This window comes from Mus musculus, chromosome 15, assembly GCF_000001635.26.
Source record: "Mus musculus strain C57BL/6J chromosome 15, GRCm38.p6 C57BL/6J".
In the NCBI taxonomy this organism is placed as follows: domain Eukaryota; kingdom Metazoa; phylum Chordata; class Mammalia; order Rodentia; family Muridae; genus Mus; species Mus musculus.
In genome coordinates this window covers 35757855-35775022 of record NC_000081.6, presented here as the reverse complement: position 1 = coordinate 35775022, position 17168 = coordinate 35757855, and the positions used below count along the sequence as shown (strand labels likewise).

The following is a 17168-nucleotide window of genomic DNA, read 5'->3' as shown; positions in this document are numbered from 1 at the left end:
GCGTGCCATCTTAATAGAGCCATAAATTACCCTGACAGGGTAGCTAAAGTGTAAGCTCAGTCCCCACCCTCCTGTGGAAAGAGACTCGCTGTCAGTTCAGAATTTATAACTACATACTTTGCGTGTCTCCAAAATGACATGCTTCAAACAGCAAAAGGGATCGGCACTGTGTGCCCATGTTGGCGGCAGTGTGTTTGTGTGGCAACTGTTTAAAGAACATACTATACTATGAGACAGATTTAATAGATACCAAAGAAATACTATTGACTTTAAAATATTTCAGAATATATGATACAATTTCTATCTTAGATTCTCTTTTTTTCCCCGAGACAGGGTTTCTCTGTGTAGCCCTGGCTGTCCTTGAACTCAGAAATCTGCCTGCCTCTGCCTCTCAAGTGCTGGGATTAAAGGCATGAACCACCACTGCCTGGCTCTAACTTAGATTCTTGTTACTGGCAGAGCCCTCATAAGATTTCCTGTTATATTACAAGCATCACATCTACAATCAGACGGCAATCGCGATTTTATTAAGACACATGGGAGAACATAAGTGTTCTAGGAGAGAGGAGTTAGTTGTAAGATTCATGGCTGCACAAGCATCTGCAGAGTGGAGGAATAGAAAGTCCCTTGAAATAGTCATAGTTTAGAAGTATTATATTGTATTCTGCAAAATGAAAATGGGAATTCTTTTAACAAGCTCAGTTAATAATTTCTACTATATTATTTTTAAAACGAGTAAGTGAATATTAAAGCTCTCTAGGTTGCACAAATGTATCAACGTTTGAGGAAAAACATTAGCTTTCTTTTTTTTCTTTCTTTTTTTTTTTTTGGTTTTTCCGAGACAGGGTTTCTCTGTGTAGCCCTGGCTGTCCTGGAACTCACTCTGTAGACCAGGCTGGCCTCGAACTCAGAAATCAGCCCGCCTCTGCCTTCCAAGTGCTGGGATTAAAGGTGTGCGCCACCACTGCCCAGCAAACATTAGCTTTCTTGTTTCATGCTTTTATATTCCCTTTCCCCACATACTTTCCATAGGTTTCTAATAGCTTAGATGATAAAAAAAAATCATTAGGCAAACTCATTTTTTTCTTGGTCTTCTTGACAAGTGAGGGAACATGCCTACAGCACATTCCCAATGGTGTTTCTCTAAGAATTACTTAGCACATAGGATTCCTCTAGAATTACAAATCTATTTCAGCTCTTAAATTAAAATTCATCTGGGAAGGACTGCTTTTCCCTGTTTATATAACATTGTCACATAAAGAGTGTTAAAAAAATATTTCTCTAAAAATAGCCTGCGTAAGTTAGGGATTAGCAGAGCTCTGTTGCTGGGCCGTTCCTTTGTAGTTTTTTCCATGATGTTCTTGCACAGTGTTTTTGACTGTGTTTATTAAAGTCAGCACATCAAAAAGGATCAAAGAAAAGTGAGGGAGAAGCAAAGAAACCCCAAGTGTGTTGTCTCATTGGGGAGCTATGCAGATTCAGATAAACAAGTGCAAATTGTTGAGGGTTTAATGAAAAAATTTTGACAATTATTTTATCTTGCGTCCTTCTATAGGACGCCATGTGCACAACAGATGCTCTGCTGTGTGCAGACCGCTCCTCTCTGTTTAATAGCCCATCGGAGATGACTACTTTGTCACTGTGCTCAATTTGGTTCAGCAAATAATTTGAGAAGTGCAGCTGCTGCAGATGCTCACAATGGTGACAGAAACTGTAAAATCAAAGACTTGGGGAAGTTTTTCTGCATTAGAGTCAACCTATAAAAATCTGACAGTCATTCCTTTGAGCTCAAAGATACATCATAAAAATTGGTTTGAATACAGACCACCACCACTTGAAAACTACACAAAAAAATATGGCTGCTGGTAGTGTGTGTCTTTTTATTTTTGTCACTTATCAAGACAATACCAAATTGTCCGGTGTGGTGGCACATCTTGAATCCTGGCACTGAGGAGGCAGAGGCAGGCAGATGTTTAAATCTGGGGCAAGCATGGTCTACATAGGTAGTGAGTTCCAGGACAACCAGAGCTACATGGTGATATCCTATCTCAAAACAAGCCAAAACCAAACGAATGTATTTCAAGTTAACTGAAAAAACATGCAATTTGAAGATATTCAACTGCATTATGAAATTAATATTCATAATGATAAATTACTGTTTTCTTTGAAATACAGTTGCAACTATTTTTTATTTAAGTATGTCTTGATCCTGGTGTGAAGGCCAAGTTTACAGCTAGCCTGGGATCCAGAAAGAGATCCTATCTTCCCCAACTAAAAACAAAACCAAAAAGAGCTATGCAGTAATCTCTCAATTAGTTTCCCTAGATGCTAGCCTTTAGCCACAACTAGAATCTGTCCCAACCCTATCTCATTTACACACAACAGATTTTGTTATAGTTTCATTATAATACATCTTTTTAAATTAAGTGACTAACTTCAATTTTGATTTAATGTGACTCTAAAAAACTATTTTAAGATGTTTGCTGGACACTGACCAGCAGAATTATACCAAGTATCTTTTAGTCAAGGCGAATGTATCTATTTTTGTGCTTAACAAGATAAAAGAACATAATTATACAAGAAGAGGGTTATACAGTTTTTCTAATATAAAAGGGAAAATTACAAAAAATAGACCATTTGACTGGCTAAATAAAAAATGTTCAATTGTATCATAATGAAAACAATTATGAAGGTTAAATATCTTTAAAAATGAATCTAGAGATAATGCGATGTGAGCAGAGCTGGCCTGCATGGGGGTCTAAAGCTCTTCCTCTGTTTGGGACATAATTTTTCCCTGCCACCATTAAGGGACAGCATTTAGAAAGGTGTGAGGTTGGGCTCGGAGGACCTGACACTCTAGTGTCCAGTGTTTGAGAATCTTTCATGTCTCCTAGACCCTTCATTTTTCATTTCTGACTTTAAAAACAACAAAGGAAGAAAAAAAAGATCTTTTAGCTGGCTTGATTACGTATATTTCAGAGAGGAAGGACATTAACTATGTTTTGGCCTAATATTATTATTACACAACTATTAAAATTAAAACCAAACCACTGTGCTCAAACTGGCTCTCTAGAACTAAATTACAATTAGTCTCCAGCTGACAATTACTTTTTAGTACACAGCTTAGGGACTGACAAAAATCAGTCCACAACCCTCCTCCATACAGGGCCATGGAAAAGGACATACTCCCACAGGATTGTGGGAAAATATATGGTTTCCTCTTGAGACTTCTGTTCCAGAGTGACACTTCTGCACTTGCCTCTCAGCTTTCCCAGTAGCAGATTCTGTGACTGAAATGGTTATTTCCTGCCTGTGTTGACTTTTCTCCTCTCACACTTTGTGCCCACCTTCTCTGATTCAGTGTGGAAAAGCTACTACTTAGTCATAGTGGCAAAGGAGAAAAATGGAGATGTCATGGCCAGTTAGCTCCATGCCCCTCTACAGTTTCAGTCTTTCCCCGGCCAGGTGTGGCCTGCCTGACACAACACCTCAGTGATACTCTCCCAGGCTTGAGCTTCAGCTGGGCACCTTGTAGAGCATATCTGCCACCATGGCAATTTTTCTTTTGAAAATAAATGGTTCCCAGTGACACATTAGAATCACTTGCGAGGCTGACCAAATTCACATCATTGGGTTCTGTGCCCAGAGAGTATGATTCATAAGCTGGGTTGGGGGTCTAGTACACACATTCCCAGTAAGGTGTCAGGTGATCTGCTGTGCTTGTTCCACAGACTGCACCGTGGAAACACTGTTCTAAGGCTTCCAAAGCTCAACTCGATGTTGTGCTAGCCACTTCAGCTAAAAGGAACTTAGGAACCAACAGTTCCAAAGACAGCTGCAGGAATGTACCTCAAGACATGGATAGGAAGCAGCTTAGAGCTAGGAAATACCCTGGCTCACAGATTTGTTTAAACAGACAAATAACCTTAAACAAAATGACAATAGCCCCAAACCAAACCAAACCAAACCAAACCAAACCAAACCAAACCAAACCAAACCAAACCAAACCAAATCAGCATCTCTGAAATCATTTCACAAGCTAGAACTGTTCCCATCTCTAATGACTCTAAGTCCTTAAAACACTGCATTTTTCACATGCTAACAAAGGGTGTTTTCTCCTCCTCCCTCCATTCCACCCTACCCCCTTTCTGTAACTTACCAGGTACTTTTTGTGCTGCTTTGACAGTAAGGCTTCCATTGAGGTTTGACAGTGATGCTAACACACATGGCTTATGAGGGTGCGGGACAGTTTCCATGGAGACCACGATTTGGGTAGTATGGACAGAAACTTTTTGAAAGCAGGAGATGGCTCTCCAAATGTTTTCTTGAAATGATGTCTTCTGTGCTTCATCACAGTGAACTTTGGTCTTTGACAACTTTCCACGGTAACATTTGGGGACAGGAGGCTCATCCATATTCAGTATAGAGTCTGACGGGGTGGAGGTCTCTTTGCTATGTGCAGAGCTGTGTGCCTTTTTTATCTTCTTTAAAAAATGATTTATCTGATCGAGTTTGGTAAAACTTAAGTTTGCTTTCAAAGGCTTTGATACATCCAAGTAGATGTCAGCTACAAGAAAAAGGAAACAGGGTGACTGGAGCTCCCCAGTTAAATACTAATCAAAGTACAAAGCTCTGTGATCTTTCACTTGTCCCTCTTCTCAGAGCTGACTGAAGGGACATACCTCTGCGCTGCCTACCCACCTGGTCTGCTGGCCACTCATACAAGGCCCACACCCACACAGGGGTTTCTACCTCTGCCCTTAGGCTCTACAGCAAGCTGGAGGAGGCTTTCCAGTGTGGCACCTACCCAAAACTGCCATTTGGTCTCCCAAGGTAACAGAATTCCATCATAGGATCAGAATAGTATGAGACAAAGTGCTCATCCCAAGCATCACGGGTCTGCCCACCACACTGGCTTCCTGACCCTTTTCTTGCCTTTTATGCAGAAGTGCTCATTTCTCCTTTATGAGCAGCTATAAGCAGAAGATTCTGTGACTGATGAACACTCAAGTATATTATTAAAATAAATGGAATAGAAATTTTTTTGTTGTTTTTTCTAATTTTTTAATAGAAAACTGCTTTTTTCCTTTTAAATTTTTTTAACTTAATTTTATTTGTAATTCATTTTTTTATACTCCATATTCCATTCCCTGCCCCCCCCATCCACCATCTGACTGCTCCACATCCCACACCTCTTCTCAACCCCACCCCATCTCCATGTGGATGTCCCCACCCCACCCCATCCTACTTCTAAACTCCCTGGGGTCTCCAGTCTCTTGAGGGTTAGCTACTTCATCTCTGAATGAACACAGACTCGGCAGTCCTCTACTGTGTGTGTTTTGGGGACCTCATATCAGCTAGTGGATGCTGTCTGCTTGGTGGTCCAGTGTTTGAGAGATCTCAAGGGTCCAGATTAATTGAGACTGCTGGTCCTCCTACAGGGTCCCTCTCCTCCTCAGCTTCTTTCAGCTTTCCCTAATTCAACAACAGGGGTCAGCTGCTTCTGTCCATTGGTTGAGCGCAAATATCTGCATCTGACTCTTTCAGCTGCTTGTTGGGTCTTTCAGAGGGCAGTCATGATTTTTGTGAGTGTTCCATAGCCTCAGTAATAGTGTCAGGCTCATCCTGAGTGAGGTAACTCAGACCCAAAAGAACATGTATGGTATGTACTCATTAATAAGTGGATATTAGCCAAAAAGAAAAAAAGAAAAAATCCATAAGGAATACACAATTTGGGAGAGAGAAGAAAGCAATCACAAGAGAGGAGGGAGGGAGGGAAGGACTTGGGAGGGAATGTGGACAGGGTGAGGGGCAGTGGGGAGTAGAGGGGAACCTGATCTGGTCTTGGGTGAGGGAGAAGGACTGAAGCCCTGAGGGCCAGCAGAAAGAATATAAACTAGCAACCTCAGGAAATAGGAGGTTGGGGGACAGGGGGACCTCTATGAATGCACCAGAGACCTGGGAGGTAAGAGGTTCCCAGGACTCATAGGGAGGGACCTTAGATGAAATGCCCAACAGTAGAGAGAGGGAACTTTTAGAACCCACCTCCAGCAGGAAGATGGGGCATCAAGTGAGGGATGGGGCTGCCATCCCACAGTCATACCTCTTGACCCATCATTATTCCTGTATGAAAGAGTTACAGGGATAGAAATGGAAGACCAATGTGTGGATACTTCATTCCTCCTTAGAATAGGGAACAAAATGCCCATGGAAGGAGTTACAGAGACAAAGTTTGGAGCTAAGACGAAAGGATGGACCATCCAGAGACTACCTCACCTGGGGATCCATCCCATAATCAGCCACCAAACCCAGATACTATTGCATACGCCAGCAAGATTTTGCTGAAAGTATCCTGATATAGCTGTCTCTTGTGAGGCTTTGCCAGTGCCTAGCAAATACAGGGATGTTCACAGTCATCTAATGGATGGAACACAGGGCCCCCAATGGAGGAGCTAGAGAAAGTACCCAAGGAGCGGAAGGGGTCTGCAACCCTATAGGTGGAACAACAATATGAACTAACCAGAACCCCCAGAGCTCTTGTCTTTAGCTGCATATGTAGCAGTAGATGGCCTAGTTGGCTATCACTGGGAAGAGAGGCCCCTAGATCCTGCAAACTCTATATGCCCCAGTACAGGGAAACACCAGGGCCAAGAAGTGGGAGTGGTTGGGTAGGGGAGCAGGGCGGGGGGGTGGGGGGGGAAGAGGGTATAGGGAACTTTCAGGATAGCATTTGAAATGTAAATAAAGAAAGTATCTAATAAAAGAAAGAAAGAAAGAAAGAAAGAAAGGAAGGAAGGAAGAGAAGAGAAGAGAAGAGAAGAGAAGAGAAGAGAAGAGAAGAGAAGAGAAGAGAAGAGAAGAAAAGAAAAGAAAAAGAAAAAGAAAGAAAGGGAGAGGAGCCTGAGGAAAAGAAGGTCCAGTGACAGGCCCAAAGTGGGATCCAGCTCAAGGGGAGGTCCCAAGACCTGACACTATTACTGAGTCTACAGAAATTTCTTAACATCTATATTCCCATTTACATGTGTCACATGTCAGATGTTGTCAAACTGGCCCTTTATCACTTGTTTCCATCTTGCCTTACCTGTATGACCTAGTAAGGACTTAGATCAAGTGTCCTGAGGGCACAACTGTGCACACCATCTTTTCCAGGTGTGCCAGCTCATCAGTCCAGGAATTTAAACACCGTATTGATATATTCACATTCTAAGTTCAAAATATGACTATCGTCACAGATAGACACACAGCCAGTCACTCCCAGTGTTACTTAGACACAAGACAGTGACACTAAGAGCTCTCAGCAGTCACTCCTTGCTTATCTTCCACCCTAGCCTCAGACAGCAATCAAGCCCTGTCTTTGCATACTTGGGGATTAGGGACACTGCATATACAAATGGAGCCATAAAACGTTTGATGCTTTATACAGTGTTTCCTTTGTGTATTAACATTCTCTTGAGGTACATTCATGTTAATTTTGATTGCCCATGATTGGGTTTCCCTAATGATTGATTTGTTGAATGTTTTCTCATGTATTTCTTGTCTATTTAGTATAAATGCTTAGAAAATGAGTATTTACACTCTGCTCATTGTGTGTGTGGGGGGGAACAGACAGACAGACAGACAGACAGACATATGTGACTGTAGATGGGCAGGCATGCCATGGCTCATGTATGGAGATCAGAGAGCAGCTCAGTGTCGGCCTGCATTCTCCACCCTGCTCTCACAGGGAGTCTCCTGTGTTGGAGGTCATGTCCTAGTGCTGGAGAAGCACCAGGATTGCAAGCTTGTGCTACTTCGTATGGCTCCATGGCGGATCTGAACACAGGTCCTCATATTTGTGCAGTAAGTGGTTTACCCACTGAGCCATCTCCGTACTCCTAAACTCCACTCATTTTTTTTTTTCCTTTCCAGACAGGGTTTCTCTGTGTAGCCCTGGCTGGCCTCAAACTCAGAGAGATCCGCCTGCCTCTGCCTCCCAAGTGCTGGAATTAAAGGTGTATACCATCACTACCTGGCCACTCATTTTTTTTTTTAATTCCAATGATTTTTTAATTGGAGGTTTTTAAAAATCAAGATACATGATTTGCAAATACTTTATTCTATTCAGTTGGACTGTCTTTTCACTTTATTTTGACTAGCTTTTAGCACAGTATTTTAGCTTGTCAACATTGAATATTTTGATTTCTGTGAGGCCAACAGAACCATTATTTTGCTTATTCTACTTAACCTAAGATCACAAAAGTTTATACATATGATTCTTTTAAGCGGCTTATAGTTTTCCCTCTTACATCTAGGTCTATGGTCTGTGAATTAATCTTTGTGTCTTGTGTGAGACAGAGGTCTGCTTCATTCCACATTTAGATACTTAGTTAATCAGCAACATATGCTGCTGAAAGATATTTTTGACTTGCAAAATTTGGAGTTTTACATAAAGTAGTAGGATACATATTGTGGGGAAAACAGATGGTTGATTTACCTGCTCTGTCCTCACAGCCCTTTATGTGCGCGCCTCTAGATTCTGTGGCCTCACAGCAAGTAACACAGTAAGAACCACTGAACAACCTTAGCAAAGAGAATTAAAGTTGATGAACTTGTATGCTGCCGCCCCTTGCTGCTGCTTCATACCAAGAAATTTGAAGCTAAAGTATGCTTTCTGTACCTGTAGTAACAAATTAGTCACTCATCCAGGAGGTTGCTCAGTTAGGCCCTCTAAGCCAACTGGTGAACATAGGGATCCATTTTTCTCTCACTGCAGATAGGTATAACATTCGTGGAAGGCAGACATGGAAGTTGGCCACCGTTACCTTGAGATGGATCCCCATTCCCTCAGCTCTCACTGTGTTCTTAGAACACAGATAAAAATTATTCCTAAGGGTAGCTATTCTGTCTAACTTGTCTTCTAAGATTCAGCTCTTAAGTTATTTCTTGGCCACCTTTTTATGAGCGCTGTTGCTACTTGCAGAGCTTCCAGTGCATTTCCTAGACACTGTGGAACACTTGCCAGGTATACTGAAACAGAATGGCAATGTCCATTGCCTTTGATCTTGTTCATCTATTATAAAGCCTTTCTAACTGATTCCTCTGTCTAGGCATACCCAGAGCCATAGGGTAATTTCCACAAATTGGCTTTGAGTGTGATCCTGAGGGGTGGAGCTGTAGGGAGCATAGGAAGAGTTGAGTGAGTGGAGTCCTGAGGGAATAATGTGCATTGTTGGCATGGGCATGGCCATGTTGAGGATTCAAGGCTTCAGAGCCACGGAACAATAGCAAAGGTGTTTCCACATAAGGGCCAGGTCGAAGATGGGTGTGGCAAAGCTCTTCTCCTGAGTTGAGTTCAAGTATGAGTGTTTGTGAACAAAATGAAGAGAGCACAAATACTAGAAGCTGCAGCTTTTTCCTTCCACATATCTGCACCTTGTGACTGCTTGTGTACAGAGATGCTCTGAGCACTCCTCTGCCCTCTCCCTAATAAACCTGCCAAGGTTCTGCTTATGTCTGGACTTCCTCAACCCCTTCTCCTCTCCTGGTCACGCTGCACAGGTTATGACACTTGCCTCTGGCTAATAATTAACTCTTTACTAATGTCTATTCATTTATGATATAAAAGCTAACTTCCTTATGATGGAAAAATAAAAGTCTTGCCTTTAAGCCATAGCTTGTCTGTTTCACCTGTAAAGGTTCCGTTTGTAGTGCCCACTGCTAGCATTCGATACTATGGTACAACGCTAGCATCTGCTCAATGTGTACACTATGTATCTGTTGTGTCTGTCTAAACACTAATGTTCACATCGTGTTCAGAATTTTCTTTGAGAAGTTCATTCACAAGGAGAAGCCTATGCTCCTCCTCACTGTCCTATGATGTCTGCAAACTGTCTTTGCATGAGTTCTATCTCCTGCTAGTTAAAAGGACCCCAACTGCACAGCTTCATCCTCAGTACACTGAATTAGGCCTCAATCTTCTCTAGTGAGGCTCATCTAACCATCTGTGCCTTTGGAGGAATACATGAAGGAGACAAAAGAGAAAGAAACATGAAGCATGAAAAAGGTGAGAAGAAATCTGTGGCCCTATAGTTGGACAACAGTTACCCTGGTACTGGGCTGTCCATCCTACAAACAGGAACAACTGGAGTGGTTCAGAAGCAGGTGTCTTTACAAGTCTCCACACTACTGCTGATCGCAGACAGACACACATTTTCACAGACAACCAGATGAATCTACCCTAGGCATAAGTGCAGTATTGTGAGAGACTAAATTCACATTTGTTGTATTCGTTATGTATCAATAAAAATATAAATTCCATATGGCTGTTTACCTACATACATGCCCCAGTGTGAACATAAAGTTTCTAGGTCTAGCAAAATTGGTTTCAGTTTGTTTTATCCAATTTTACTCCCTAGAGCAGTTATTAAACATGCCTTGAGTTACATAATGTGCTTTTCCTTTTGTTGTTTCAAATATTGTTTCAGGAACCCAGAGACAATGGAAGTCTGTCTCTCCACTGGAAAGATTACAACTAAAAAATCTGCAGGGACAGCTATTTTGAAGATTCTGAAAACCAAAGGTAAATAAAAGAAAAAATAAATATAGAATTCAAGCCAGGCGTAGTGGTGCACTTCTTTAATCCCAGCATTCAGGAGGCAGAGGCAGGGAGGTCTCTGTGAGGCTGAGGTCAGCCTGGTCTACAAAATGAGTTCTAGGACAGCCAGGGTGGTTATACAAAGAAACCCTGTATTTAACCCAAACATTATGGAAGTGGTGCTAACTATGTTCTTGTACTCTCTCTTCACCACTGGCTTGAAAGAGCAGCAGCCTCAAATCCAGACATGACTGTCACGTGCAGACAGAGGGGCATAGCGGAAACACTTGTATTCTAGGTTCCAGCAGGACTAAGGGAAACTCCCTATGTTCCAGAAAACAAAAGAGAGGCCATTCCTGAAGTGATTTTATAGAACCAACATTCTTGATGTCAAAAACCTGAGACAGTGTAAGAAACTTATACCAACATCTTTCAGCACCAGAGACATAAAACCCCACATTCAAGGGCCAGCAAAATGGCTTAGTGGGTAAAAACACATTCTGTCAACCCTGACAAAGAGAGGTGACTCCTGCAAGGTGTTCTCTGACCTCCAGATGTACATGTGCATCACACACACACACACACATACACGATAATAAAACATTTCTAAAAATCTACAGCCAAGTAAAGTTTATTCTGGAACTACACTGTTGGATTATCTAATATAAAATTATTAATATCTTAGAGAAAAAGATCAATTGATGAAGAAAAATTGGAAAAATCCAGTATCTACACAAAATAAGAACTGCTAAACAAGATATCAACAGAGATTAGTACTTTACTCTGATAAATTTTATATGCAGTATGTCTCCAGCTAGCATTATACGAAAGATGAAATGTTCTCCGTGAGATCAGGAATAGGTAAGGATGTCCATTCTTAGTAGATCATATGGGAAACTATAGTCAAAATAAGGGGGGCAAAAGAAAAGGCATGCAGACTGGAAAGGGAAAAAGTAAAAGCATGCTTCTCTGTAGATGACATGATTGTTCTATGCTGAAATCTAACATGAAAAGCTGGGCATGACTATGTGTGCCCATAACCTTAACAATGAAATGCAGGAACAAACAGATCTCCAGAACTAGCCAGCCTAGGTAAGAATGACCCCTAGCACTCATGTCAAAAAGATGGTTGTGGCAGGGCATACCTGTAGTCTCCATACACAAGGATCCTGTCTGTCTAGTATGTTGGCTGTCTAGTATAGCTGAATTGGCAAGGTCCAGGTTCTGTGACAGACATTGTCATAGAAAAAAAAATGTGGGGAGTGACCAAGGAAGACACCTGTGACCTCCACATGTCCTGCATGCATAACCAGCACACACTCAAGCATTTACACACAAACACACACACATGCAGAGATAGACTGGAACGGTGTATGTGTGTGCTTCAAGGATCATAACGGAATGCAGAGAGGGTACAAATATTGCCAAATGATTTCTAAAAAAGAGAAAACAGCATTTAAATGGAAGAAAGAGTTTTATCATCAAGTATTGTTACATATATATATAAAAAGAAAAGAGAACTTTAACCTCATTCAAAAACTAGCTTAAAATTTGTAATGGATTTAATAATGAGGTTTAATGTTAGGAAATCTCCCTATAGATGGTACAAAAAGCCATGATTCATAGGTTTTAAAAAAGCATAAGATAAATCAAAATTTATTAAGTCTTAAAGTTAATAAATAAAATTCCAAAATTAAATTTATTAAATTATGTGTAATGCATAAAAGGTAACATAAGTGAACGGCTGTATAGTATGTGGTGGTAAGAGAAGTATGTAGCTCTGTGTAAGAGGGTTACGTGGTTATGTCTTACTAAACTTCATGGACCTGTAAGACAAGAAGGCAATTTTGTTGCATATTAATGAAAAATAGTTGAATGACTAATGAGCATCGGATGGGTCTCAGGATAGATTTACTCCCTCTGTCTCATTGTCCGAGCTAATAAAAGGGGTTTAAATGAGCTTATGGCTTTGGGAGGTAGGAGAAGTCCATGTTAGACCCGAGGGTCGGTGTACTGCACACTGAGTCTGACTCCTTCTATACAGTGCCTCCTGCAGGTCTCACTGTGGTTTCCAAGCTAAGCTTCGCCTCTTCCCAGAGTTTGCACAGCAATCCAATCCAACAGATTCTGAACCATAAGCTGTAAGTGGCCCCTCTTCAGAATCTGAGGATGATGGAGCATTATTTCTAAATGTTAGCAGAATCATAGGGCCACTATTAAATTTATTAAGATCAAAGGATGCAACAGATGAAAATGAGGAGCTTTAAACCTAAGTCTGCTTAGTGAAACTCACAGCACAGGCAACTTTGGTGGGACCTTAAATAAGCACAGCCTTTCACACCTGGTGATATTACAAAATATATCTGAAATGCAGGCTCTTGTTAATCAGTAGAATTCAAATTCTGATTAACTCAGAAAAATGAAATGTATACCAGAAATGTAGTAATTTTGGCAATATTCAACTATATATGCATCTGAGCTGCATTATTGACCTTATTTTACTGAATGCTCTTGAATGCTCGGAAATGAAAATCATTTCCTTGAGCAGATGAAAGGATGGACTATGGTATTTATTAAAAAAAAAATAGTACAAAAGTGAGAAGGCAAGTACAGCTTCCTTTCTTATGCCTTGTAAGATGCGCCAGGAGCTTAGCACTGCATACAGGGTCAGCTGAGCCTTAACACCGGGCAGAAGCCGGGCCCTCCGAGCAGGGTCACGGGTATGCTTCCTTACACGGGCCTCTCTTAAGGCCCCAGTGAAGTCAGACGCACAGATTCCTCAGAATATGAAAATAATTTCAGGTTTGCTTCTGTTTCTCAGCCATCACTTGTGTATCCTGAGTGTGAAGTGTGGTTTAATGCTGATTTCTGAGTGACTGCCCCTCAGCAATGTGTGACGACTGCAAGAGCTCGCTGGCCCTAAAGCACTGGTTTCGTTCCTGCGGAGTTATGTCCAAGCTGTTCTGTATGTGTCAGACCTTGAATCTCCAGATGATGACAAATTTGGCGTCACAAGTAAACCCTCCTAGTACTGAATACAACCGATCAAAGTTTTTAGGGAGCCTGAAATTTCAAAGATCTAGACATAGCAAAAGATAACGATACTGCTACCTTTCCAAGAAGAAACAGGGAGGCATTTAAAACACTACAATTATTCATGTTTGAAAATTTATGTTTATATGCAGTGCAACCTCTGTGCACAATGCCTTTCAGCCACCAGAGTCCCTTGACCCTGCTTGAAAAGTACATGCAATTGTGCATGTAGACGCTATTCCTGGGGCAGCCCCCAGGCACCCTGGGCAGAGGTGGAAAAGCATTGTGAGATGACTATCCATGGCACCGTGCCTTCCCAAGTAGCAGAGCAGGTCCACTAAGGAACTGGAACCTCACTGCAGGAGGAGGCATCCACTCTTCCTACTCAAATTGATGAAATGAAGTAACCTCATCACTAAAATAAAAACAGGAAAGGGTGTGTTTGACGGAGACAGACTCAGAAGTGTTTTTGATGGAGATCCAGAGGAGGATTATCCGGAACAATACTGTTCAAGAACTACAAACAGCTAGAATCAGCCAGACTGTGAATGTGGCCTTTTGTCCAATTCTCAGAATCTTGGGCTTGAGAGTTTTGAAAATTTTCAAAATTTTTACTGAACTGTAATAAGCATTTTCAAAGTTTAGATTTTAAGAAAATGTAGCAATAGAATGTCCCAGCTGAGTCATCTTGTCTGCAGATTCAGTTTCTTACCAAGCCTGGAACATATTTTGTATCCTTAAGTTACTAAATAAACCTGAGGCTGTCAATTATTAGATCCTAATTACCCTTCCAAACTTTCTGAAGAGCTACCAGGAAGCAGACTGATTGAGACTAGCCTGTCACAGAGATCCTGCAGTTATTTCATGCAGCTACACCCTACAAGGTGACCTCATAGGGAAAGGGGAAGAATCATATTGCAGTAATGAAAACAGAGTGGGAATTCAAGCCCCAGAGGTGATTCTCCTCAGTTGATGGTAATGCACACCTTGTGGGGGACCAAACATCAATTGGAAAGTTTCCTGAAAATGGTTCCAGCTATTTTCTCATTTAAAATGTTCCAACTTGACTTGAAGCATTAGTCATCATATTACTTACATTTATGATGTATTATGAAATCTCTTACCAAAACCCCAATGGGTTCAATATGGCTTGTTATACTCAAATCATAACATCTATGAAGAAAAGCTTCTTTGCTAAGTGCTTCTTCCTCTGGAATTTTATTTGTAAAAGCTACTATTTTATTTCAGATAAGTAAAGCTCAGCTGGAAACCAGTGCGCCTGGGTGGCTGTGCACACAAGGACAGTGTTCTTCCCAGTCCTACCGCAGGGCTAAGTGCGAAACACAGAACTAACCAACGTATCATCCAGCTTGACTTCCTGCATAATTTCAATAAAATCTTTTCAATAAGATGCCTTTTCCTCTTATTGGGTTGTCACATACATTCTCACTCAATAATTCAAATTCTGATTTTTGATACAGCATTCAAAAAAACCATAATCTTAAAGACAGTGGACAATGGAGATCGGGTATTCAGAGTAACAAGACCTGGAAACCTAGAAAGCTGCTGACTGCAGTGAAAGCAGTGTGTTCTCCCTGAAGGTTCGACATCAAGGTCTTCAGCAGTGGCAGACCTGATCGCTTCAGTAAAAGGGGGGCTGGGTGTGTTCTGCTCTCCATGACGCTGGCCATCTCAACTTGAATCATCAGTAGTGCTCTTTGGTGCTTTCACTGTGAGCTGGTATCACCACTATTGTGACAATTATTTAGCTGTACATCTTTATGACCAAGCACTGTCTTTTTAGATGTTTCCTTGTCCTACCTCAAACCACGGCATAGAAGTTACAATGAGAAGATGATTGCACTAGTTTTCTACCATGAATGAATTGTACTAAACTCATTTAGTGAGCATCTCTCATCAAGGAAGTACCTATATAAGGCGTGATTGTTAATTTGGGTTGTCTATCTGATTGGAGGTCTACTGATGTACACTCTGGGGAGCTTCCATGAGGGTATTTCTGGGGAGGTTTAACTGAGGGGTGAGAAGAATGTGTGGAGAACTACTGCAGATGTGAGCAGCACTCTCCATAGACAGGGTGGGGGATGGGGTTTGCAGGGAATAAGAAGGGGAAAGAAGTAGTCACAGCCTCCCATCACCACAGACAGGAGCTGCTCCTGCAGTCATGCCAGCCTGGACAGACAGACCACATGCTCAGACCACCAGCCAAGGTAAATCTCTCCTTCCTGAACTTAGTCTGTCAGTGTCAGGTGTTCTGTCACTGTGGCAAGAAAAGAAACTAATCCGAGCCTAAACACATCACTTGCTCCAGGAATGTTTGCAGTTTCTTTGGTGCCTACTCCTTGTTTCTTTTGCTCCTCTCCATGGTGATATATTTACATTCATGGAAACAATGCATAGAGCTTCTGGAGAGAGTCACTGCTTTGAGGTAAACTTAGTGAAGTTTCTGTTATCAAGCTGCTAGTGAAAAAAGAGCAGTCACTGGGATCAGAGTGCACAGGCCAGGGCATAGAGTCACTGGGATCAGAGTGCACAGGCCAGGGCATAGAGTCACTGGGATCAGAGCGAGTGCACAGGGCACAGAGTCACTGGGATCAGAGTACACAGGGCACAGAGTCACTGGGATCAGAGCGCACAGGGCACAGAGTCACTGGGATCAGAGTGCACAGGGCACAGAGTCACTGGGATCAGAGTGCACAGGGCACAGAGTCACTGGGATCAGAGCGAGTGCACAGGGCACAGAGTCACTGGGATCAGAGCGAGTGCACAGGGCACAGAGTCACTGGGATCAGAGCGAGTGCACAGGGCACAGAGTCACTGGGATCAGAGTACACAGGGCACAGAGTCACTGGGATCAGAGCGAGTGCACAGGGCACAGAGTCACTGGGATCAGAGCGAGTGCACAGGGCACAGAGTCACTGGGATCAGAGCGAGTGCACAGGCCAGGGCCTAGAACCAGAGGAAGCAAGCAGATTGCAATGGACAGGGTTGCTGGGGTGGCTGGGTGGAATTAAGAGCACATGGGGAGGCAGAAACATGGATCCCTGAGAGAATGCATATCAGGATTCAAACCATCAAGAAAGGCTTTTACTGTCAAATGTGATGATCTGAACATCATTAAAAGGAGTAGGTTTAAATTAATATTATGCAATGACATCAAATTGTTCATCATTGGGATGAGAGATATTTTTGAAAAGGATAAGTAAGGAAAATAAATTATTCTGCTTTTTGATGACAGATACTACAAAGTAACCAAACAGTAGGTGAGAGACTGTTTTTCCTTATAACACTATAACAGCTAATAAATATGTCAAATAGAAATGCAAGAACTAGGAAACTGGTATTTATAACCTCTCAAGAATTTAGGCATTAAGGATCAGTGACTGCAAACATCATACAAAGGTCTCATTTGATAGCATTTGCATCCTGACAGATTGTCACAAAAGCACCTACAACAGTCTCACTTAAACAAGCAAATAGGAACCAAATTAAATAATAAACAAGACCCAATTTATATTAGAAACCACAGAGGAAGGGACAAAGA

The 17168-nt window shown here is 41.8% G+C and overlaps 1 protein-coding gene across 1 annotated transcript in view; it reads right to left on the bottom strand.

The window, feature by feature from the left end:
• Window positions 1-17168, bottom strand: part of Vps13b (vacuolar protein sorting 13B) — a 560112-nt gene that overhangs the window by 156207 nt on the left and 386737 nt on the right. Inside the window, exon 36 of the mRNA NM_177151.4 lies at window positions 4160-4567. Within this exon, the coding sequence (NP_796125.2) occupies window positions 4160-4567 (408 nt within the window). The remainder of the gene's footprint in view (window positions 1-4159; window positions 4568-17168) is intronic.